The 24,197-nt window shown below is 38.4% G+C and overlaps 1 protein-coding gene across 1 annotated transcript; it reads left to right on the top strand.

The window, feature by feature from the left end:
- Window positions 1–4,322: 4,322 nt before the first annotated feature.
- PRKAA1 (protein kinase AMP-activated catalytic subunit alpha 1) lies at window positions 4,323–24,197 on the top strand. Its single transcript, XM_058826625.1, has 9 exons — window positions 4,323–4,530; window positions 10,481–10,622; window positions 12,430–12,523; window positions 14,236–14,380; window positions 16,004–16,091; window positions 16,969–17,193; window positions 20,332–20,818; window positions 21,197–21,323; window positions 23,391–24,197. The coding sequence occupies exons 1-9, from the start codon at window positions 4,398–4,400 to the stop codon at window positions 23,633–23,635; spliced, it is 1,686 nt and encodes a 561-aa protein (XP_058682608.1). The 5' UTR covers window positions 4,323–4,397; the 3' UTR covers window positions 23,636–24,197.

Below are 24,197 nucleotides of genomic sequence, written 5' to 3' on the forward strand. Positions count from 1 at the left end.
GCCATACAATACTAATAGGAAACTTGGAAGAAAGATGGGGACAGACCTATTAGTAGGGAGGGCCTGCAATTATAGGACAAGTTGCAATGGTTTTAAACTAAAGGAGAGTATATTCAGGCAATGTAAGAGGAAGAAGTTTTTCTCTATGAGCCTCCTGAGACATTGGAACAGGATGCCCAGAGAAGCTATAATACTCCCAGCCCCCTGGGAGTGTTTCACGAGAGATTGGACTGGGCTCTGAGCAACCTGATCTAGTTGAAGATATCCTGCCTGGTTTCAGGGCAGGTTGGATTAGAGGATTTTTACAGGTGCCTTCCAACCTAAACCATTCTGTGATTCAGTGATTTCTGCAGTATCTTCAACTTAGAAGATAGAAACAGCAGAAGAGATACAAGCCTGGAGCTGGGCAAAACATACTGTTTTAATTGGGAGGGGAGGAAAATGGAAATAGTACTGGGTGCTTGCGGAAGACGTGCTATACATTCAGGGGTAATGTAGAGTCAGAAGTCAAAGAGGAAAGGGCAAGAAGCATGTGCCTGTTTGCAAAGCACACCAATGATGCCATGGAAGTCTTAATGCCAGCTAGTAGAAACAACCCACATTAACATTCCCCCTTTCATATTGTTAGTAAAGCTAAGAACGTTATCCCTTTTGTTTTCTTGCACTATCTAATTATTACATCATCTACTACTCCTGATCTGCTTGCTGGCCCTGAACTGTACAGGGGCCTGATGGCATTGCAGTATCTGGGCAGATATGCATTAGGAAAGCCTTGCTGTGTCCCTGAACCACAGCACTGGCTCCCTGTGTGTCACAAAGGGCACACATGTCAGGGCTCCACACTGGTGGCACTTGTAACACACTGGGGGTGTTCCCACAGAACAGAAGCTCTATTTATGCTTGAATGCCCTGAGTCTTCCCACACATGGGAATAAGTTACTGAAAACACAGAAACAGTTTGAAACAAATAATTGTGCAAGGAGAATTTGGCAGCAATTTTCTGTCTCAAAATAAGATTATGGAGATAACTGACAAAAATAATTGAGTCGGCTTTGAGTTCATTTTTTGTTTTAAAATTATGTCTTAAAAGTAGAGGCATGCTCTGTGTGAATAAACAATCAGAAAAAGTGGTTTTAAAGTAGTGCATGGGCTTTTCAAGATAGAGTGTAATTGGGAGGTTTTCAGTCAGCTTAAAAGACTCATGGAGTAATTCCTTTGGTATATTTTGTTCCTACAGCTATTCTAAGAGGACAGCCTGCACCCCACATCCTAACAATACATTACTCAAAGATGCACTGCCAGTCAAAAAAGCTCAATCTAATATGACTCGTACATGCAAAAGACAAGGGAAGAAGCAGTGTTGCTGATTAGTATTGTAAAGTGTTTATCATTGCCTTTCACACTGAGGAAAGTTCAAGTAGCTGTATAGGTTCATATGTATTATGCATAAGCATGTACATGTACACATGTGTACACATATACAAATATTAAAATATTAATCCATTGTGATCTTACTGTAAGGTTTGGCCTAGATTATGCTTGATTTGACTCAGCTTAGGAGACTTTACCTACTGTAGATTTTATGCTTTTTTTAATTTTTTTTTTTTAAGCAACTTAATGCTCAAGGTGTGAGAGAACTTTGAGTAAAACTGAATGTAGTGATATAAAAATCACTATACAAACGAACAAAATATTTTGGTAATACTCACTTTTGGCTGCAAGTATAAAAGTAACGAATGGTTTCTATCGTCTAGTTCCCATTTGACTTTAACAGCACATTTATTTTAATTTTCTCAAGTGTTCTGGTATCTAAGAGATTAAAAGATTACTTAGTGATTAATGAATTATATAATTTTCTAGTATAGGCCTGTAGAGCTTTTTGAGTTCTCATTGTGTTGTCATGATCAGGATAACAGCTTGAGTTAAAGCAAAAAATAGCATTGCAATCATTTGCTATCAAGACACTAATGAGCTCTGCAGACATCCCAAATAATTTTTTCCTCTTCAGCTAGCTATGGTGTAATGCATTCTTTTTTTCCCAATGTGATATTCAACACATAATTTTCTCCTCATACTACAAAAAATGTTCCCAAAAGGTTAAAGTAATGATTTTTGCATCAAAAAAGAACTGAGAACTTTCCAATTTTTCTTTTCCTGATGTTAGATTGCTATCCAATCCCACCTTGAAATTTGATGGCCCAGCAATAAATATTTTTCCCCAAGATCCCAGATCATGAACTATGTTATATTCTGATTTATGTGTGTGTTTCCTACTTGTGATATACTAGATTTTTAGAGCCAAAGATATAACATCAGGCCAAATACTTTTTATAATTATGCTTCAAAATGTGAGAAATGAAGCCCACTCCTCAAAATTTTCAGAGTTTTATAAGGGATAGTAAGGGACAGAACAATAAAGCAAAAGTAACAGCATTGGCTGTGTGGCAACAGCCAGAGGCATACCCAATTCTTTAGCAAGCAGTCTTTTATACTTTTGCTGCTGCATTACTTCCCCAAATGACTTTGCACATTTCTCGGAGCCAATTTGCCACAACCCCACCTCAGGTCGCCACAGCATTGCATAGGTTCACAGCTACAGTATCCAAGGGCCTGCCAGTACGGAAGGGTCTTCTGATGCCAGTTTAGGTTTGGTATTCTTTTATAGTATCTTGTTCTCTACCCGTGCTATCTTGGTTATACATTTTGCAAGAGAAGTTGTGTCTTGTATACACCTTTTGCAAGCACACTTACATCTTGTGATAGCCTTGCTTCATGCTCAATTTTAGTTATACTGTTCACAAAAGCAATTACAATTTGCACTATATCTACAAAAGCAGTTACATTTTGTGATAATTTGCAAAACCGGATACATAATAGCAAAAGCCAACTGTTACATAGTGGATTGTAACAAAAGCTTGTACAATTCTATTGTAGTGTAATGTTACTAATGTACTATAGCAGGATGCTCTTAAGTGGGGTAAATCTGCTGTATCTTGTTAGCAAAAGTTTTCAGAGGTGGATGGAGGAGTGGTGTCATGCTGCTTTTGGTGTTGAAGAATGCTCAGACCAGCCCGACTCAGCTATTCTAAGTTAAACATCCTGAGGATGTGATAAACAATGTTTCCTGCCAGAAACTGGCACTGTTGAGGATGTGGTGAAGTTCCTGAGAAAGGAACCCACAAATGACAATGCTGATAATAAGTAAAGCTGCTGAGCTAAAGGCTGCTGAGCTGACACAGGTGACCTAGAAACCTCTGGCTGACAATCACTTTATGTTGTACATGTGGTTTATATACTATAGGAGCTCAGTCCCACTTTTTAATGGGCTCACTTCTGACACATCCCTACCCTTTCCAAAGGAAGTGTATGAAGATTTCTCCCTTGAGTAGGAACACCCCTCAAGGTTTCTTCCCTATGAGATTTTTTATGCCATTACCATCGAGGAATTTCTTGAAATATACAATTTTTGCATAGACCAGAATTTCTGTTTTCCAGCTGTTAAATTAATGACTATAACATAAGCAATGTTGAAGGCTCTCTGGATTGGATTTAGGACCATTACTAGAATAAAATTGTCCATTTCTTGCTGTCTGATGTGTTTATCTATTTGCAGACACATTCAGGGGCTCTGAATGTAGGACAGGCAAGAGAAACCATTTTAGATTGAATCATTCACTTAATCTGGAGCACTAGGGAAAGGAAATGCAGGCATGGGAGTTGCCCATAACCTCTCTCTTCAATTGATGATCTCTCTGTTTGAAAATACCCATTCAATAGTCACTCTCCAGGTTTATGTGTTTCTTTCAATATGAAGTTGGAATGTGATTTAAAAAAAAAATAAATTAATCCAGTTATAGTCAACAATAAAAGAAGTATGTCTTTCGTGTATAGAAAATACAAAATGCATGGAATGGAAGGCTTAAATGGAATAGTGGCTTAAATGCAATGTGAATAAGTGGCATGAGTGACTGGCAAGACAAGCCAGAGGACAGGATACGTGGTCAAGGTAGTTGGAGTTAAGAGACTCCTACTTCTCTTCGTATTCCCATAGTAGGGTCTGGATGTGGGAAGAGGGAGGGAGGAGAACAAACGGATTTAATTTACAAAATTATTGGAAATACAAACTCCGGAGGTCTGTTTTATGCGGGAGGCCTCGCTGCAAGGCTGACACTCCCGACAATGAGCCCCGTCCGCGCCGCCATCGCCCAGCCCAGCAGGCCCCGTTCTCCCCCGGCCGCCCGTGGGCCGGCCCGGCCGCCCCCGAGAGCCGCAATGGTCCGTCCCGAGGCAGGGCGGGAGGGCGGTCAGTGCGCCGTTCGCTTCCGGGTTCGGGTGCGGGCGGGCGCTCTGTGGTTGCTCCTCCCCGCCAGCGCTCTGGCCCGGCGCGGGCGGGCGCTATGCGCAGGCTCGGCCCTTGCCTCAAGATGGCGGCGGTGGCGGATAAACAGAAGCACGAGCACGGGCGGGTGAAGATCGGGCACTACATCCTGGGGGACACGCTGGGTGTCGGCACCTTCGGGAAAGTCAAGGGTGAGCGGCAGGAGCGGGGCCACGAGACGCTCGGCGGCCCGTCAGCGGGGCCCCGGCGCCGGGAGCGCCGCCCGGAGCGCGGGTTGCCCGGGCTGAGTAGCCGGGGTGGGACTTGCGGTCCCGCGGCGGGAAGCAGCGGCTGAGGCAGGAACAGCTTCCTCGTCTGTGCTTGCGGAAATAACCGCTGGGAGCTAAATGCTGCGTTTGTTTAGAACAACACCGGGCATGTAACGAAAGTAGGGAATCTAAGTCCCCGAGCTTCTTTTAATTGCATTTTGATGCTCAAGTACGAACTCTTGATGCCCTTGTAAAGAAGGCAAGATTTCTCTCTCTACAGAGAAGTAAGGGTAAAAAGATGGGTCTGGGATTGTTGGATTAGTTGGTAACACAGCTGATGTGCAGATACTGAAAAACTTAATATTTAATCTGCTTGACCAGTGGTTAAAAAAGTTCTTTTTTCAGCTCAGATTTTAAAAGTGTTCCATTGTAAGGCTATGGATTCCATACTGCTTATTTGAGGGCTAGTAGAACTAAGGTAGAAGTTAAAACTTCCCCCTGGTCCCATTCACCACAGATGGCAGGACCGTGCATTAATCAACACTGTTCCTGTCATGTTTGTGAGAACTTCAAATATTGGGGCAAGGAAATCAGAAACATCCTTTCTCAAGTGAGTAGAGCTAGGCTCAGGCTGTATTCTTCTTAAGGTGTATTTTTTGTTTGGTTTTTGTTGTTAAGATAGTAGGTGCATAAAAAACCAAGTTTTGTTTTTTGTTTTTTTTTTTTTTTCCCAGTGTAGATAATCCATTGTATTTTGCTCTAGGAAAGCAGTAAAAAATATTTTGAGAGCAGAACCCTTTGAGTCTCTTTTTCAAGGGAAGCTTATAAAGGGACAGCCCCAGCCATTTGGGAGCAGTACCCCCTCCCTGCACCCCTGTTTGACAGCTGGCGTACCATTCTTTTCTGTGGGAACTTAGTGCTTCCTTGAGTAGAAGGAAAAAAATAATGCACCAGACAAGCATTAGGTTCTCTTTCCTCATGGAGGGACTGTATGGTTGAGGGGAGGGGTCAAAGATGTGTTTGTTTTGCGTGTTTTTACCCAGCACGCCACAGATGACTAAGATCGGTGTGAGAGTGCTTAGGACTTCTGATCAACGAATCAATACGATTTCACAGGAACTATTTATTGTTTACATTACACACTTACTTATGCATTCTAGAACTACTGTTCACGCAAACATGCATCTTTTCATTGGTGCCCCTGTCCTGTGCACAAGCTCTGCGCACACCACTCAGGGCACAGGTTTGGTTACAGTCCAGTGTTCAACCACCCTCTGTTGTCTGGCTCTTGTGGTTCTGTTTTCTTGGTTTTTAGCCTCTTCTTTCTTATTTTTAGAATAGCTTATGCCTCGGCAACCTTGAAAAATTGCAGAGGGTTTGATAAGTTACTCTACAGACAGTTTGGCTGGTGCATACTATGGTCTAAGATGTTCAGATGCATTGTTACAGATTGGTAACGATTGGTACAGATTGAACGGATTGGTTGTAGTATGATCCTAAATTTAGGAAAGCACTGTGCACTACTGTTTTCTTGTCTCCTTATGATGTACTGTGTTACTTTTATCTTGCTTCAGCTGTGCTTAATAAAGAATATTTTATTTATGATGCACTGGTTTTCTTCTTGAGCACACATTTTCTTCATTTAATTCCACATCTGCAGTTGTTTTCCTGTTTTCATAATTTCCTTCTCTGGTGATAAGGTTTCATCAATTGACATAAAGTGAAAAATATATCACTTCTTAAGATTCAGTTAGGATTTACGTTGAGCTCACTTAATGTAGAGGATCAGGTGTGTATTCTATATTCTGTATATTCAGGTGTGTTTTATTCTAATAGTGGTGGTAGCCTGAAAAAATTGAACTTGAAAATCAGTGCTTTATTTGGTAATTGTGGAAGGTCTCCTGCTGTCGCAGCCAGATGTCACACTGCTGGTAGCTGTCACTGGTGTGATTCTGTCCAGTTTATTATTTTCACCTGGCTATGCTGCTCTGAATTAATTCTGAGTGACTTGGTTTACCTGACTGCCTCAGATGGGCAGTTGCAGAGATGGCTGTTCTTAGCCAGCTTCAAGGCAAAGCTAAAATGCCACTGAAGTGAAAAGCTGAGGTGGAAGAATACTGAATCTAAACCAATTTTATGAGACACTTTCATGTTCAGACTTCACTAGGATTCAGTGTAAAACATCTGTCCCTATTTCCATCAATTGTTTTTTAAGTACCGCTGGTGTTTTCTGCTGAAACTGATGCAAACTTTTATTTCCAGATTTTTTTTTTTAAGCTATCTTTCATAAAAGGAAGAGTACTTGGGCTTCCAGTGGACCATACTGAGAATATGAGGGATATTACATAAGGCTCTAAATATACAATAATTGTTCCAGCTCTCTAGATCTAGACTATCAACACTGTTCAGTGTAGACTATGTGGTCTGGATCAAGTGAATAAGAGACCTGGACATGAACAATACAGATCAACATGGTATATAATGTGCAGAAAGATGGCTTTACACAGCATGAACTATTTATTGTTCTTTGAGTTTTTTCCTGTGTTGGTGAAAGCATTTGTTTAGCTCATACTCTTCAAGACTGCTTTCCTCTGAACTTTGGATTGGCTTTTTGGCCTGCTGCGAATTGTTTTCATTAAATACAACATAGCCTTCAGATTTTTTTTTTTTTTGTCTAAAAACTTAATGACTGATCATTAAGTGTGTCATGAGTCTGTTGTATTTGGTCTGCATGGCCTCATAATCAGTTTTTTTCCAAATGAAGAGCTGTTGAACAGGAGACTCTTCCTCCTGCACTTCTGCAGTTAAAAATACATTGCTTCTGGTTTGAGACTGTCACTGTCATGAAAATCTTGATGCTATGCAAAGCCACAGTGAAGCCTGAAGGCCATTAATATTATCAGAAAAAAAAAAACCAGGAATATATTAGGTCTGTTAAAGGATTTTTTTGATTTTTTTTTTTTTTTTTGAGGTTATTTTGAAGGACTGATAGCTAATTGAGGATTAGGGTGTGTTTCCTTTTATATGTAAAACTTCCATCAAGTGGTAATGCAAAGTAGCTTTCAGGAAGATGACACTGGATGCTTATGTTCCTACATGATGTTATCATCTGGGTTAATGCTTTCACTTCTGTCCTAAAGTTGAATTAAAAAGTGTCAGCAGTCTGTTACCAGTTGGTATCTACTGTTTTACTGGTAACAGATACCTTGAACTTCATCCAGGAAACTTGTATCTTAAAAGGCTAGATTTGTTATAATTTCAAATTTAATTAAATAAAAGCAAACATTTCCGAAGAAATTAGAGAGTGAATTTGAAAATGTCTTAAGCAACATAATAGCTTTTTCAGCATCTTTCAGCACCAGCACCAAACCACAGTATGTTTTCATTACAGTAATTTATTCAGAGCTGGTGGAGCTGAAGAAACAGAAAATCTTGTTTTCTCCCAGTTAGTGAATAAAATTACAGCTTGAGGCTCACTGCCTTGAAGGCTGTGACAGCTAGAATTGGTTTCAGTCAACTGCAAATGTTACTGTTTAATTACTTTGAAAGAAAAATTTGCTTTGAAAAGCTCTTTTCTTATGTGTCTTGCATATTCAACATTGATTGTAGCTAATGAATTACTTTCTGATGTTTTTCTGACTGCTAATGGAATTGCAGTCTAAGATGGACTGACAAACCAGAAATGAAACAAAGCAGCTTAAAAATGAGACTTTATAACCCACTGCATATCAAAACTGTGTATTTATATTCTAAGCTGTAGACTTGGGTCAAATATATATGTTACTTACTGTATTAAACACCTTCTTAAATGTACTTTGTACAGCAAAAGAAGATACAGTCATGTGTTTGACCAAAAGACTTCTGCTTGGTTTCTAAGAAGTTGTTTCTTAGTAATAAAAACAAATGTTACATTTTAACTTACTGATTTAAGTTTTTTTGGTTTTTTTTCAAATTCTCTCCTGGTGTACATCAGTTCGCATTATAGATGGGTAAAAACTTTACAATTAGAATAGATGTTTTTCTAATTCTTACAATTCTTTTGATGATTCTTTACTCCTGAGGGTTTGAACATAGGTGATATAATCTGTTTAGCTCCTTTAAAACTTCGATCACGTTTGAAGAAAATAAAGGAAATGTGATTGCTTTAATTGTAGGTCTGGTTCAAAGCAAATAATTCTCATCTATTTCTAAGCACTCACCTGTCACTGCTTTGTGGTCTCTCTAGAACTTGCTATGTATTCCAGCTTTGTCTTGCATTCCTCAGTAGTGTAAATACGCCTGCCCAGCACTTTGTTTGTGGTGGCCATTGTTAGGTAATGGCCCCTCTGAACTGAGGGGGATTTCTTTTCATCCTAGTCAGAATTCTACTGTTTTTTCAGGTACTAGACATATCTGAGTGCAGCGTTGTGATGGTTGTGGGTCTAGGGTAATCCACTGTTTCATTCCCTACACGAATTCAGACTGCTTAATTTTTTAGGTGTCTGTCTTCTTGTAAGAATAAGCATGCAGTTGCTTATCATTATCATCTGTCTCTCTGTGAAGAACTTCTCACTTGCATTGCTTTTTAGCTTGATATAGAGGCAGAAGGCAGCAGGAAGGTCTTTTGTGCTGGAATGAGATTTACGGATTGATGGGTGTTTGTTCATTCTATCCAGATTATCTGTTGAACACAGAAGGATTTTTGTGGATCGCTGTCGTTTAATCACAGTTTCCCATGGATGTATTTAAACAAAACTTAAAGCCCAGGGCTTATTTAAATTCTCTAAACCCTGAAGTGAGGGTAGGCACCCAAATGAGTGAGTTGTGTTCAGCACAGTCATGTTACAAATGTCTATTTATGTGGACAAGGATGAGCCATGTGGGTGTCTGGTGGATCTGGCTTATCTTTGGGAAGTAGGAATCAGGATGGCAAATGAATGGTATTATTATAATAACTGCATGTGGCAGCCATGCAGACAGGGAAGCCTTCTACTAAAAGAGATACTTAGCTTCTCAGTGTTCTGTGATTGTGTTTCGGGTTTAAGAAAATTATTCTGATGGACTTTGCTGTGACTACTCCCAGTAGCACTTGCAAAGTTAAGGACTTTGAGAGGTAGCTGACTGTGAAATAGTTTACAGTTTTTAGTTCCTCTGTTTAAGGAACAGTGAAACTGTCCTTAATTTCTTTTCCACTTCTAGGAATGCATTAGGTTGCACACTTGCATTGTTTTTCATTATTTCTGTTCTATTTTTTGTGCATTTCTCATTGCATTTGCCACTTATTTAAACAGAATAAAGCTCTGGTGTTAACTGCACAGACTGTGGAGCTGTCAGCATTTTTATAAGTAAACTTAGAAAGTTTTATGAATTTTCATATGTTTTTATAAGTAAACTAATCAGGTACTTACACTGGTAATTCAGAGCAATTGCTGAAGCAGGCTTCTTGAGGGAGCCTTAGGAGTGATCCTTGCAGATGAAGTAGAAGAAATACAGGAAAACATGTTTGACTGGGCTGCCAAGTAAGCCAAAAGCTTGGAATGACTTACACAGGAAGAGAAAATGTTCTCTCTAAGTATCAAGGATGTCTGGGTTTGGGAATATGCTTTGCTTTTTTTGTTTCTTTCTTGTTTGTTTTTTTTTTTTTAACCAATATTGCAGAAAAGGTTATGCTGCAACACTTCTGCTGGTTAGGTTTAAGGAATTTCTGTCATACATGCATCTTCTAATGATAGAATTGTGTGAGAAAGTGGAGTCAGGCTGAAGAAATTCTATACCATCTGGTTTTCAAACTCGCCAGAGATAATGGGGATATGTGGAATGCTAGTGTCTTAATTTGGCTACATTCAAAAAGGAGAAATAATGTCTTAACTGAGCAATTAAAAACCTTGACTAAATACTTCCTTGTTTCTTGCAGTTGGAAAACATGAGTTAACTGGGCATAAAGTTGCTGTGAAGATCCTGAATCGACAGAAGATTCGCAGCCTTGATGTTGTAGGCAAAATCCGAAGGGAGATTCAGAACCTCAAACTCTTCAGGCATCCTCATATAATTAAGCTGTAAGTTTTGCTTACTGTAATCAAACTTATTTAGGCAGTAATCTCTTTTTGCTCTCACTGATCTGAAACACATTTAAAGGGCAATGCTACAAACGGTATCTTGTCAGAAAAGTAACCAGCTTCCAAGCATTCAACTGTGCCCTCTGTAATGTGTTTTCACAAAGTTGATCTTTACTGCAGGCTGGAGAGTTTCCATTAGATCTTTGTTTAGACATTCTTTGGACAGGTGTATGAAAAAGGTAATGTCATGACATCACCTTGGTAATGGAAATGGTAGCAGTCATTTGAGTTTAGTGGTTACTTCACTTTTCTTTTTCTGTTCATATTTGATTTTTTTTTTTCTTGCTTGGAAAATGAGTTACTAAGAACAAGAGTGTAAAGGTCATTTCTGTAGCAAGTTTATTGTATCTTCTCCTAATGTTTTTAGTGATGTGCTGGTCAGTGATACATGTTTTTTCAGTGTAGGTGGTGCTCTGCAAGATTTTTCTGAATTAAGGATGTGCACTTTGATAAATGTGATTGCTATTTCAGAAATCTTCAGTGTCGATTTCTACCCTTTGTCTAAATATGGTATTAAAAATGTGCCTGATTACATCTCTTACTTGATCAATAGTTCACCAGTAGATTTCAGAGTACAACTATGTCCCAGAGTAGACCCCTCACGTCTTGTCCGTGGTAATAAATTATAACTAATGTTGATTTTCTTTTGACTCTGATTTCCTGTTAAGATAATCTGTATTTCTAGGGTGTGGGTGACTTCCACTGTCTTAGTCATGATGTGGGTGTTTTTTTTAATTGGTAGACTCTTGTCTAAAGACACCATTGCCACTGGCAGATGCACTCCCTTTAATTCAGCAACAGCTGTTACACTGAAGTTAAATTACAATTAATTGTAAGGTCAACCCTCCCACTTCTTCAGTGGGCTAGTTTTCAGAAGGCTGTTGAGCTGATTTGTCAGCAAAATTGCTATTGCTCTCAGTTAATCTATGAATGAGTCCAAAGGGCACACCTATAGCCAGAACAGAGTAGGAAGTGTCAGTGCACCAAGTGACATACCAGGATGAAAGAGGAATGTGTGCTTGTGCTGTTGCTAAACTGAAGACAGTTTAGCAGATTTCAGATGACAGGTTCTTTCTCAGGGAATCACAGGGAGAATTCTTTCTTTTGCATGTGGAATGATGTAAAGGGAACAAATGAAACAATTTTTAGGTAAGGATATGTAGAAAAAATCAAAATCTCTTAAATTGTGATTTTGTCCTTAAACTTGTTATTTCAAAGCTTCAAAGGTAGGTTTTTAAAATTTAATTGAAGTAGAATGATAAAAATTTAATAACCAGAGATCAGTACTCTTAAATACTAACATTCATCATTATTAAGAAGAACTTTTTCCTAGTCCGGAAGTACACTTTTTCGTTTATGGCAAGTGAATTTTTTTGCACATTAACGTTGAAAGGTGTGTATTTTTGTAACACTAGCAAAGTGCTTTTGAAGTCCCTTGTCACTGCATCAAGCTGTTGATGAGGCAGCACTGTAAACAGTCTTACAGAAATCACTTGTACCTCTGAAAGAACAAGGACTGATATTCCTGATAGGGATTAGAAATTTCCTGCTAGTCTTTGCAATGGTGGCATGACATGGTGAAAGAAGCAATCTTCTGAAAAATATTGTCATTCCAGTAGATGTAGATTGACTGATAACTATTTTAAAAGTATATTTTTCATCTGATTATTTGTATTACTTTGGTTTTAACTAAATGTAATTAGTGTTTAACTGAGTGTGTAGACTAATAGAAACCTTCTCTTGTCAGGTACCAGGTCATCAGTACACCCACTGACATTTTCATGGTGATGGAATATGTTTCAGGAGGAGAACTGTTTGATTATATCTGTAAAAATGGAAGGGTAAGAAGGAGTCCAGCTCTGCAAATCAGTGACTTGCATTCTGTTACTGCATTTGCAACGTTCCTTTGTCACTCTACCATGATGGGACAGACTTGGGGGTATCTTTCTAGGTATCTTTGTCAGAATGATACAATTAAAAGTTTTGTTTTCTCAAAAGAATGCTCTGATTAGTGTAGCACAGGATTTATGATTAGCATGTCTCAGGATTTCTGTGACATCATGTGAGCAGGATGAATATACTATAGTTTATAGGTAGTGTAGTACACAATTTTTACACAACCTAATTTGGGATATCTATTCACCTGGATCTACAGACCCTCTGTAGATCTGGTCGAATCTTAATACGTATTTTGCAGTATCCATATAGCAACCACAGTCTAGCTTTGAAAGTCATAGGGGCAAACACAAGTCACTCAGTCCTCAGTGGAAGCTGAGGATGATGGACGCATGTGTGGCCACTGAGAAGTCACGGTTTCATTCCCATTTAGGAGTTGTAGCTGTTTGATGTTAAAGATCAGCCAAAGCACTGCTCTGGCTGCTGGTGCAGTTCCATATGCCGTGACAGAGTCATCCATGGCTCTGTGCCTGGGGATTAAAGGCTGGTAAGGAAGCAGATAATTGGCCTGGTACCCAGGAATCTTGCGGCTGCTGGGGATGGCAAGAGGAAAACTGGTTTGTCTATTTGCTTCACGGGACCTCCAGGGCCTGATAATGAGGCAGAGGGCATGAACACATCTTGTGTGGTCACAGAATGTCTGCTTGCCTCACAAAGTAGTGTTAATTAAGCTAACCACATTATCAAGGGCTGAAAGCAAGGGGTTACATCTAGTTAAATTTGTGTGTGTTTTCTTGTATTTGGTTTTAATTTTGCTGCTATCAGTTAAAATATATTTTATGACTGTGTTTTTCTTCTGAAAGTACAAATATTTATGTGTTAGCACATTTCAAATCTTTGTGTAACTTCGTCATAGCATTCTTCATTTCTACTAATCTGTTAATTTACACTGGCTGGGAATAAACTAGATGAGTATGTACCCAGCTGGAGTAGCTGAAAACTGTTTCTTTGGTATATCCCATTATTTGAAAGTTACCATTGTGACCCTATTACTGTCTTCTACTATTAGAATAGCTTGTATGAAAGATCTGAAGTCACTCTTTACAGACTATTTGGATATATAGGATACTTCACTTGCTGGGACAAACTAATGTGGATTACAGACCTTTGTAGGAAATGCCCACCCAAGTCTACTGTTTGGGACTAGCTGCTGATAGCATAAATAGCATCTGAAATTTATAATTTCTGTTCTGCATTTCAGCAGCTTTTGCCAGCTTAAGTCTTGCCCTGTGCTTAAACATCAAAGTTTGTTGATAAGTCCAGTTAAACAAAGTTAAATGTTTGTGCTAATGTTTCTAGTTAGTGAGTATGTAACATCTGCCAAACCCAATTTCAAAAGTCTGATTAAGAACTTTCAGTGACTTTTTGAGTAAGTGGGTATGTTTTGTTTTAGTCACTTAAGAGCTGTGGTATAATTAAAATGATGCAAGATATAAAGCTTCTTACTACATGTTCTGATAATCTGCTGTGTAAAATATCAAATGATAAGTATAATTGATAAGTTTAGGTCATGGGAAAGTTTCCTCTGGCTAGTGAAAATGAAAAACAAGTTAACTTCCAGTGTCTCTTAATTATTTAAAATCTTTGTCTGTTTTAGCTTGATGAGAAGGAAAGCAGACGTCTGTTTCAGCAAATCCTTTCTGGGGTGGATTACTGTCACAGGCACATGGTAGTACATAGAGATCTGAAGCCTGAAAACGTGCTTCTTGATGCACACATGAATGCCAAGATAGCTGACTTTGGTAAGTATTGCTTTATTTTTCTATCTGATTGCATTTCTGGTGTTATATCCTGTTAGTAACAATAGTAAATATTAAATAAAGTGTGTATACTTTAGTATCCTGGTGGTGGGATACAACAGAAGAACATGAAGAAAATAGATGTAAAGCAAAATAATGTTCTTGCACATTTATTAAACTTGTTTTCCTCTCAAGCTTTCTTGCTTTTTTTTGAGGTATTTTCTGTGACTGGCTGAAATTGTGAACTGATTAATTTTGTTTCACTTAATATTTTCTCTAAAATGCAAAGTAGACTTAGTTTCTGACCTTTCCTCTTCAAAACTCACTCCTTATCTGTTTCATCATCCATAAAATGTAGATGCTTAGTTCTGTTGGAAGAGCAGTGCAGGGGCAATTCATCTTTAAGAAGATACAGTGCTATAGAAAAATACAGTAGTCCTCCTGATTTATTTATGCCAGCAGTTCGTGACACAGCTGCAGAGAAGCCTTGAAGCTAGTTCTTGGAACCACCTGAGTCAGGAAACCTCACCCCATAAGCATAGTAAGGTATCCATACTGCTGTGTCATGACACATCTTTTGTAGACATAGTGGATAATACCTGCTTACGTAAGTCTCCAGTGAAAGGTGTTAGGTAATGCTGAGTATTCTAAGTATGTTTTAAAAGTATGGTGTTCAACTGTGTGGGACCTGGGAATCCTGTTGGTTTTTCATGTGAAGAAAATTATTTGGGTTACATGGCTCACATGGTGAAGAAATGAAGTGCAGCAACTTACAAAAATATCTTCCTGTAACTTAGCATCAGCAAAACTGTAGCACTCAGTTAATCATGAGTGGTGTATTAAACAAGAGTTTAATAAAAGCTTTTGTATGTTAGAATATGAAAGCTAGCCAAGCTGTACTCTTTCCTCTCTGACACATAAAAGGGCATAATTCCTTCTTGGAGACTGAGTTCTTTGTCTTATGGTAGCCTTGATCATTCAGCCTTACAGAGGAACCTAGAAGAAATTTTCTACAGCTGTAAGACTATATGGAGTGCTGGTGCTAGTTCTAAAGCACACCTCTGTAGCTTACGGAGTATCTGAAAGTTTAGTAGTTACTAAACTGCAGTGGTGCAGGAACCAGGTGCATAGTGTGGGGATGTAAATTGTGGTAAAGTCATGTTTACTCTTCAGTTCCCTTCTTCTGTGTAACCTCTAACAGAATTTTAGGGAATTCTGTGGTAGCATTTCCCACTTTGGCATTTTAAAAGCAAATGAGGTTTTTAGTACTTTTTTGTTAATGACCAAAATCCTATCTTGCTATACTGCTTCATTTCCCTTTGTTCTCTATCATGCCTGTGTCATTCAAATTTAACTGTTCTAGTCTAAGAATGAATATATTCTCAAGTATCTCTAGGCTGTGGGCTGTAATGGGTTGATGTTACTCAGATTTCCGGTAAAATATATGGAGGATTATATGGCATGCTCATATAAAAATTCCATAATTCAAAACAACATTATTTCTTAAGTGGAGTAAATTTGCTAATTTTCTAATTTGGATCACTAGTGGTTTGTTCTAGGTGGTATATGCAATGTGATATAATTTTGCTCCCTCAATTTTTAGTAGTTACTCTTATACACTTTCAGGTCTATCAAATATGATGTCAGATGGAGAATTTTTAAGAACAAGCTGTGGTTCCCCTAACTATGCTGCACCAGAAGTAATTTCTGGAAGGTAGTTTCTTTTATATTGGATACATGTATGCATGTACTTCAGTCATGTTGCTGCTTGATTCTAAAGGGTACAAAACTAGTTCAGTTGACAAGCTTGATGCTGAGAAACTGAGGGCTGTTGGTTGTATTGATTGTAAATTTTTAAATGTTCAAAACTTGCTGTGAACTAGGTTTGAATGGTTCCTGTAAGATAGAGGTGATGTCTAATGCCCCAAATCCATTGTGTACACTCTGCCTGAACTGCTTTAAAAATCTCATGTACAGCTCAGATCTTGGAAGCTGAGGTGCAGAGTTACAGGCAGAGTCTGCTGTGAAGTTAAGTAGCAGTGAAATACTGCTGCAGAGTAGATACTCAGTCTGGAGGTAACTTCCCTTTTTGTAAACTATGATTGTCAAATCTGCTTTCAGCTACCTACCCTAATATTGCCTCTTGCTGATTGGAGGCCATGTATGTCTGTTTTACACTGGCAGTGGCACAGAATATGTGACATGTTCAGCTATATGTACTTGTCTGAAACTTTTCAGCCACAATTTAGGGGACAGCTGACCTTGCATAGATTTCTCTAAAACATTGATAACAATATATAAAACAGGCTTTCTTAGTAGTAGATGCACATTTCTTTCAGTTTGCCATTGTGTGAAATTGCACTGTGGATTATTGTTACACATTAGAGAGGAAAAACTGCACTTATGCCTGTAATATATTAGAAAGGGAAGAAGTTCAAGGGAGGCATGGCATAGAACTGAAATGGTATAGTGCTTGCAAAATCAGTTGTCCCAAGTTCATGTGCTTTTAATTACTGTGATACATGGAAAAATGAGAGAAAACATATTGAATTGCATTAAACACAAATCATTAATAGTTATTTTTTTCACAGGTTATATGCAGGTCCAGAAGTAGATATTTGGAGCAGTGGGGTTATTCTCTATGCTTTGTTATGTGGAACGCTTCCATTTGATGATGATCATGTGCCAACCCTTTTTAAGAAGATATGTGATGGTATCTTTTATACCCCTCAGTACCTGAATCCATCTGTAATTAGTCTTTTGAAGCACATGCTGCAAGTGGATCCAATGAAGAGAGCAACAATCAGAGACATTAGGTAAAACACTTGCTGATGTCTGATCACAGGATTCTGAAATTACAGTAGTGCAAATATGCAGAACAAAGAAGTTATTCATACAGCTTTTCCATGTTTCTTAGGCTGAGATGAAAAATTCAGCTTCTGATGGCTTGGTTTTAGCTCTGATAGTGCTGATCTCCAGTGAACAATGAAGTATCTATTGGAGATCATAGGAAAACAAATTATTTATATTATATATGGAAATTGTGAGTCACTTTAGGTTTAAGACTGCCATAGCAAAGCTGTTTACGTGCATAATGGTTTGCAAAACTTAACTTCTCTGGTGAAGATAAAATTCTTTGCTGTTAGGAACCAGTTCTCTCTACTGTAAATGTCTGAATAAGCTCTTTAATCTGATAACTATTGCTTTTATTTGCATTTCCTCAGGCTCTGAAAAGTCATTTGTTAAGACTGTGAAATTTCCGCGTGTAAGGCAACAATTCCTAGCTTCAAAGAACTGGCATGAATTTATGTATGAATGGTAATTTCTTCACCAAGTACTGATAAGTTAAAGTTTGTAGGTAGAGAGAGGCATCATGGGCTCCAGAATCCAAGAGATATTTCTTGAGAAGTTGATTGTGCTGACAAAAATTAGGTAGCTGAGAGAAACGTACTTTATGGAGCAGCTTAATTTTCTTTGCAAAAACTCTAACAAAAGAATGTTGCTATACTACCATAGTGAAAATGCTGCTTCTTTTAGGGTTGGAGGCTAGGAAATCAGTAATGTTCATTTTCTCAGTGGAACAAAAAATATGGCATACTTATCCCTTACTACTTTATTACGATGGGAAGTACTTCATTGCAGAGATGAGAACTAAGGGTTGTAAAACTTTAGCGGCTGGGAACTTAAGTTACCTCAGTTATGTTAAATAGTGTGTGGAAAAGAGGTGGTGTGGAACAGATGCTGAAAAATTTTGGTCATAGAACATGGATGGAATTTGAACCTGAAACAGCTCTGTCCTATTATCCATATGACATGTGACTTCACAGTTTAAAGGACCAACTGAGTTTAACTGAATACCTTGATTCTTCCAGGGGTTGTATTTATGTGCATGCAAGGGGAAAGGCCTGGTGCCATGAACAGTAAAAATATTCCTCTGGGTTCAGTCATCCCAGCTATGGCTGAGCCTTTGTTGTGGTATGAGAAAACATTTTTCTGCTTCCAAAATAACTGTTTTTCTGATTAAACTATATTTTGCCTAGCACATTTATGGTGAGGTACAGCATTCTCAGGATCACACTGAGTAGAGCTTAGTGCACTGTGCTGGTTTGGGCTGGAATAGAGTTGAATTTTTTCACAGTAACTGTGTTTTGAATGTGTACTGAAAATTGTCTTGGTAAAAGGTGTGTATTGTAGTTAGTGCTGAGCAGGGCTTTCACAGAGCCTATGTCTTTTCTGCTTGTTACACTGTCCCAACAGAGCAGGCTGGTGGTGCACAAGGAATTGTGAGGGGACAGTGCTGGAGCAGCCGACCCCAACTGACCACAGGCATATTCCATACCATCTGGGGTCATACTCTGCAGTAAAAATAAGAGGAAGGCTGATGGGGCAGGTCTGCTGGTCATCAGACATTTCTTGACGAGCAATTGTTTTTATCTGCATTACTTGTCTTTCTTAGGTTTCCTTGGCACCTCCCTTGTGTTTTTTGATTTTTTTTTCCCTTAGAATTTTTAAAAAGAAATTTCTAATTATTAAACTGCTTTTATCTCAACCTGTAAGTGTTTTGCACTTCTACTTTTCTGATTCTGCCCCTCATCCTACTGGAGAGGACCAAGCAAGTGGCTGTGTGGTGCTCGGTTTCTGCTTGGAGTTAAACCATAGCAATCCTGTTTGACACCCAGTGTGGGGCTTGAAGGTGTTAAGATAATAACAGGTTTGAACACAGCATATTAGACAAAGTAATTATAAATTCTATCTGTATAATGCTTGTCGGTCAGAATGATGATTTTTCTGTTCTCAATATTGATTTATCTGATCTCTTCCATGTTCCATTTTTTGTTTCACGTGTTGAAGATTTGAAGATTTGGGTTGTTTTTTTGAAATTTGCTGTGCTTTGTAGTGCTTAGTGACTTTTTTTTCCTTTTGTATTAGAACATTGGCCTTGAGCTTAATCTGCTATTTGGGCTCTGTACTGAAGCTGTTGCTTTCTTTTGGGTACCATCTCAGGGAGACAATTAATAATTATACATCTTTGTCCAAGATTTTTTTTTCTGTGGAGGAAATACAGAATGGCACCTTCACTACATTCTTCTGTGATGTTTTCTCCCTCGTTGCCATAACTTCAGTATCTTGAACATCCTTAGGCAGTCAAAATATTTCTACTGGTATTATCTTAGGAGCATAGTTTGGCCTTTCTGGAAGATTAACAAGCTATTTTGGAGCATCTCCCAGGCCTCGCATCTGTGTGGTTATGGGTGGTAAGGCGTGTGGGAGAAAATGTGCAGGTAGGACATGATAGAAGTGGCATTTCATCATGAAGTGATAGAATATCTGAAAGAAAGATGCTGTTGCAAGGAGGTCTGGCTTATAACACTGTGCTGGGACCTGGCCTGCTCCTATTGAACAATGCTCAATACTAATCAGCACCCTCAAGAACAGGTATTTCTGTGTCTGAACAGAACACAGGGTATTTCTGTGTCTGAAAACATACAACAGACACTTTGGCTAAGCCAGAAACCTAGTTTTCAACTATATCACTTTCTCCTATAGCTAAACAACCAAAGCAGAAATAACCTCGTTTGGTCATGAATGAAAAAGCTTCTAGGAGGGAACAGGAGAGGGAATCAGAAGGATCATCCCTCTCTGCAGCAGAACAATCACAGGAAGAGGTGGAGGAGGAGACTGAATAAATGAGATGATTCCTATCCCTAAGCAATTTGTGAGATAACAAAAATATTTTTTTCAATTTCCTGCAAAATGTGTAGTAAAATCTTGTGCAGGCGGTGATTATTTTATGTACTGTTTTATTGTCTGTGCTACAAGGGGTCTTGGACTGGCAACCATTATTCTCTCTTCCAGCACAGACTGAAATTAATTTTATATTTTAAAGGAATTTCCCATTAAAAATGTTTTTTTTATTTATGTATACTCAGAATTTTTTTATTTTTTATATCTAGGGAACATGAATGGTTTAAGCAGGATCTTCCAAAATACTTGTTTCCTGAAGATCCATCATATAGCTCTACCATGATTGATGATGAAGCCCTAAAAGAAGTGTGTGAGAAATTCGAATGCACTGAAGAGGAAGTGCTAAGTTGTCTGTACAGCCGAAATCATCAGGACCCTCTAGCTGTTGCTTATCACCTTATTATAGATAACAGAAGAATAATGAATGAGGCCAAAGACTTCTACTTGGCGACAAGTCCTCCGGATTCTTTTCTGGATGATCACCACCTGTCTCGCCCTCACCCTGAAAGAGTGCCATTTTTAGTAGCAGAGGCACCACGTCCTCGCCATACCCTTGATGAGCTGAATCCACAGAAGTCAAAACACCAGGGTGTAAGACGGGCTAAATGGCACTTGGGAATACGGAGTCAGAGTCGACCAAATGATATCATGGCTGAAGTTTGTCGAGCAATTAAACAACTGGATTATGAATGGAAGGTAACAAAATAGGGGACCTTTACAGCAAACAACAATGCATTTTGGCTCGAGCAGTGTAGTTACATAGCCCATATGTCTGAAACTGTTTTCATGTTCTGGCATTAGTCTCATGTGCCTGTGCTGTCTGTGTTTGCTGTGCCAGAAGGGTTTTGGGGGTAGACTGTACATGCTGACGGGAAAAAAATTGTGCTAAAGTTTTCTCTTGGGGCTGTACAAATATGTTTCTCTTGGCTAAAAAGAGCCTGAACAATCCACAAATCCAACAGGTAATGAAATCTGAAATCTCTTGATAAATAATAGTGAGTTGAAAGGACAAAAATAATATGCAGTGATTTTCAAGCAGTTCTGGTTAACTGATTCAAATCTCTTTCACAATAGGTTGTAAATCCATATTATCTGCGTGTTCGGAGGAAGAATCCAGTAACAAGTGCATATTCCAAAATGAGTCTCCAATTGTATCAGGTGGACAGCAGAACATACTTACTGGACTTCCGTAGTATTGATGGTATGTGATGAGTACTTAAGTTATTTGAGTTTTATGGTAAATGATTCTACTTGCAAATATGTCTTTATTTATTTATTTAGAGGTGAAGTAACTGTTGCCCTTTTATATTTAAAACCAATCCAACCTGTATTAGTGTTTCCTTATTCCTTCCTGGACTAGTGTTCCTGTGATATGTGCTTAGCTGCTGCATTCCTTAAATAATTGCATTTTGCTGTATTAGCTCCTGAGGAGCTCCATTTTGTGTCTGCATCAAAACTAGTACCAGTCATGCAGAAGGGGACAGGACTGTTGGAGGTGAGATTGGGACCGACTTAAGCTGCCTTTGGAGCTTCAGCCCAAATTTAAATATTAATTTAGATCTGAAGTAAGCATGTGAACAGTGTTTTCTAGTGAAGATAAAGCATGACATCTAGGCATTTAAATTTGACTTGGACTGTACTTCGCTGTACTGGGTCTGACTGAGATGGAGTTAATTTTCTTCCTAGCAGGCTACATGGTGCTGTTTTGGATCTGTAACTAAAGCAGTATTGATAACACATGAGTGTTGCTGAGCAGCACTGGCATAGTATCTGGCCTTTCTTTTTCCACACTGCCATGTTGGGAGTAGAGCAACAGCAGAGCTGGGCCAGGTTGAACAAAGGGATGTTCAGTGCTGTATTATAGTATGCCTAGCAAAGAAGGGGGTTTTGAGGAAGGTAACCTTGAGACCAGTTGGGCATCAGTCTGCTCTGGAGAGAACTAGGTTGCCTTCTCATCACTCCATCATCACCCCCCACCTTACTTAACACTGTTAATTTCTACCCATGAGTTTTCTCACTTTTGCCCTTCCAATTTTCTTCCCCTTTGCACTCAGGTATCAGCTGCAATGTGAAGTTAACCCATTTGTTCTACTAGTAGCTAAAATTTGAGGTAGGAATTTTATGCTGACAGGAACTAAAATCTTGAAAGCATTTAGTTTAACCTGTAGGAAAATATATTTTTTGGAGTGACAGTAATACAACATACAAAGCCTGGTTAGATTAAGTGAACAGAGGAGCTAATAGAGACTGAACACAATGTTTGTTTATGGGCATAGCAGACTAAAGGAACATCACCTACAGCAAGTGGTGTAGATGACACATGTAGGAAGACATTGCATGGAAAAAAGCAATTTATTTTGCTTAAAGCTGTGCAGTTGGGGGAGGGCAGCCTGCTACAATCCTGGTTTCTACTTTTGATGAAATACAACCCAAGGACACAGATTTGTTGTGTATCTTCCAGTAGTTAAACTAATTTGACATTCCTTCTCTCCACCATGGTTAACTGTTCTCTGTTCCTCTTAACAATCCGTAAATTAAAGTAGCTTTGTATAAACAGGAGAGATTGCCTTTTCACTCATTTATACTGAAATAATTTAAGGAGCCAACTTAGAGCCAAGTTAATGTTCACTAGTTAAAATAAGAATAGAGGTGCTTCAGCAGAACAATACTATTAAGATGAAACTATTTTCTCCTCATACTGAAGGTAAACATAAGTTGTTGCAGCCCAAACATACAACATTCTATGGTGGCAAACTTTCAGAAGAGAAGAATAAATGAATGCAAATGCTAACAAGTATAATGTGCTAATGACTTATCATAAAATACAAATAATAACAAATATATAAATACCCAAAAGAGAACAAAAATAGAATAAAAACAAAGTAGATGATAGCAAAAAACCTACAAGCTACTATTGTACTTAACCTTATAATGCTGACCTGTTTTTGTTTTGAGTAACCTAAATTGAACAATTAGCTGCTGAAATCAGTTAATGAAAAATACAATTAGTATTGATCTGAACTAGATGTAAATAGTTCTGGAGCACAGATCAGAGTACAGAAAGAATTAGCATAAGAACATTTGCTGTTGTGCTACTAAGTATACAAGCTTTTATTTTGTATGAAATACAGTTTGCAAAAGCTGTTTATTTATTAATCAAGATTTAAAAGACAAGATTCAAAAGTGTGAGAATGGGAAGATTTTTGCTCTTCCTAGAACTGATTTGATACTGATACCAAATTTTCCTCTTCTCTTCCCTTGTTCCTAGATGAAATTACTGAAGCAAAGTCTGGGACTGCAACTCCACAGAGATCAGGTTCTGTGAGCAACTATAGATCTTGTCAAAAAGATTCAGATGCTGATGCTCAAGGAAAATCTGCAGATACATCCCTTACCTCATCAGTGAACTCTTCGCTTGACTCTTCCACAGCTGATGTAACTACAAGACCAGGGAGTCACACAATAGAGTTTTTTGAGATGTGTGCAAATCTTATTAAAATACTTGCACAGTAATTTTGAAGATGGGCTTATTTCTTTTACAGCAATAAGCATGCCTAAATCTTAGTCAGATGCTTCCAATTATAATCAAGTGAAATTAACTAAGGCGCTGAAAAAGCTAGCCACAGAATGCAAATTGCATGGGGATTAAAATTATTATGGACAGTTAACATATATTATTTTGAAGCTGGAGTGAATTCTGATTGCCTGCTCTCCAATAGCATAACACAGGTACAAGAAATAACATGCCCTTTGGGTAGTTTGTAACATTTTACCATGAATGCAAAATAGGCTGCCTATAACATTTAAGCTAGATGGACCTCCTTGTTTTTTTCTCTGGTTATACAAATATCTGATGCACTGTAAGTTAACATACACATACTAGTTCAGTGATCTCAGTATGACTTTTGTTGGTCACCCTCTACAGTTGTGACTCAGAACTATCAGCATCTCCTAACAGTAATGTATTAAAACTGCTGTGTTTCTTCCCCTTATTTGACAGAGAATAATAAAGAATGCTTTGATGCGTTACAATGTACTACTTTTATCAAAAAGTGTTATTAAATGCATGCAAATC

Source organism: Poecile atricapillus, chromosome Z (assembly GCF_030490865.1).
Source record: "Poecile atricapillus isolate bPoeAtr1 chromosome Z, bPoeAtr1.hap1, whole genome shotgun sequence".
NCBI lineage: Eukaryota > Metazoa > Chordata > Aves > Passeriformes > Paridae > Poecile > Poecile atricapillus.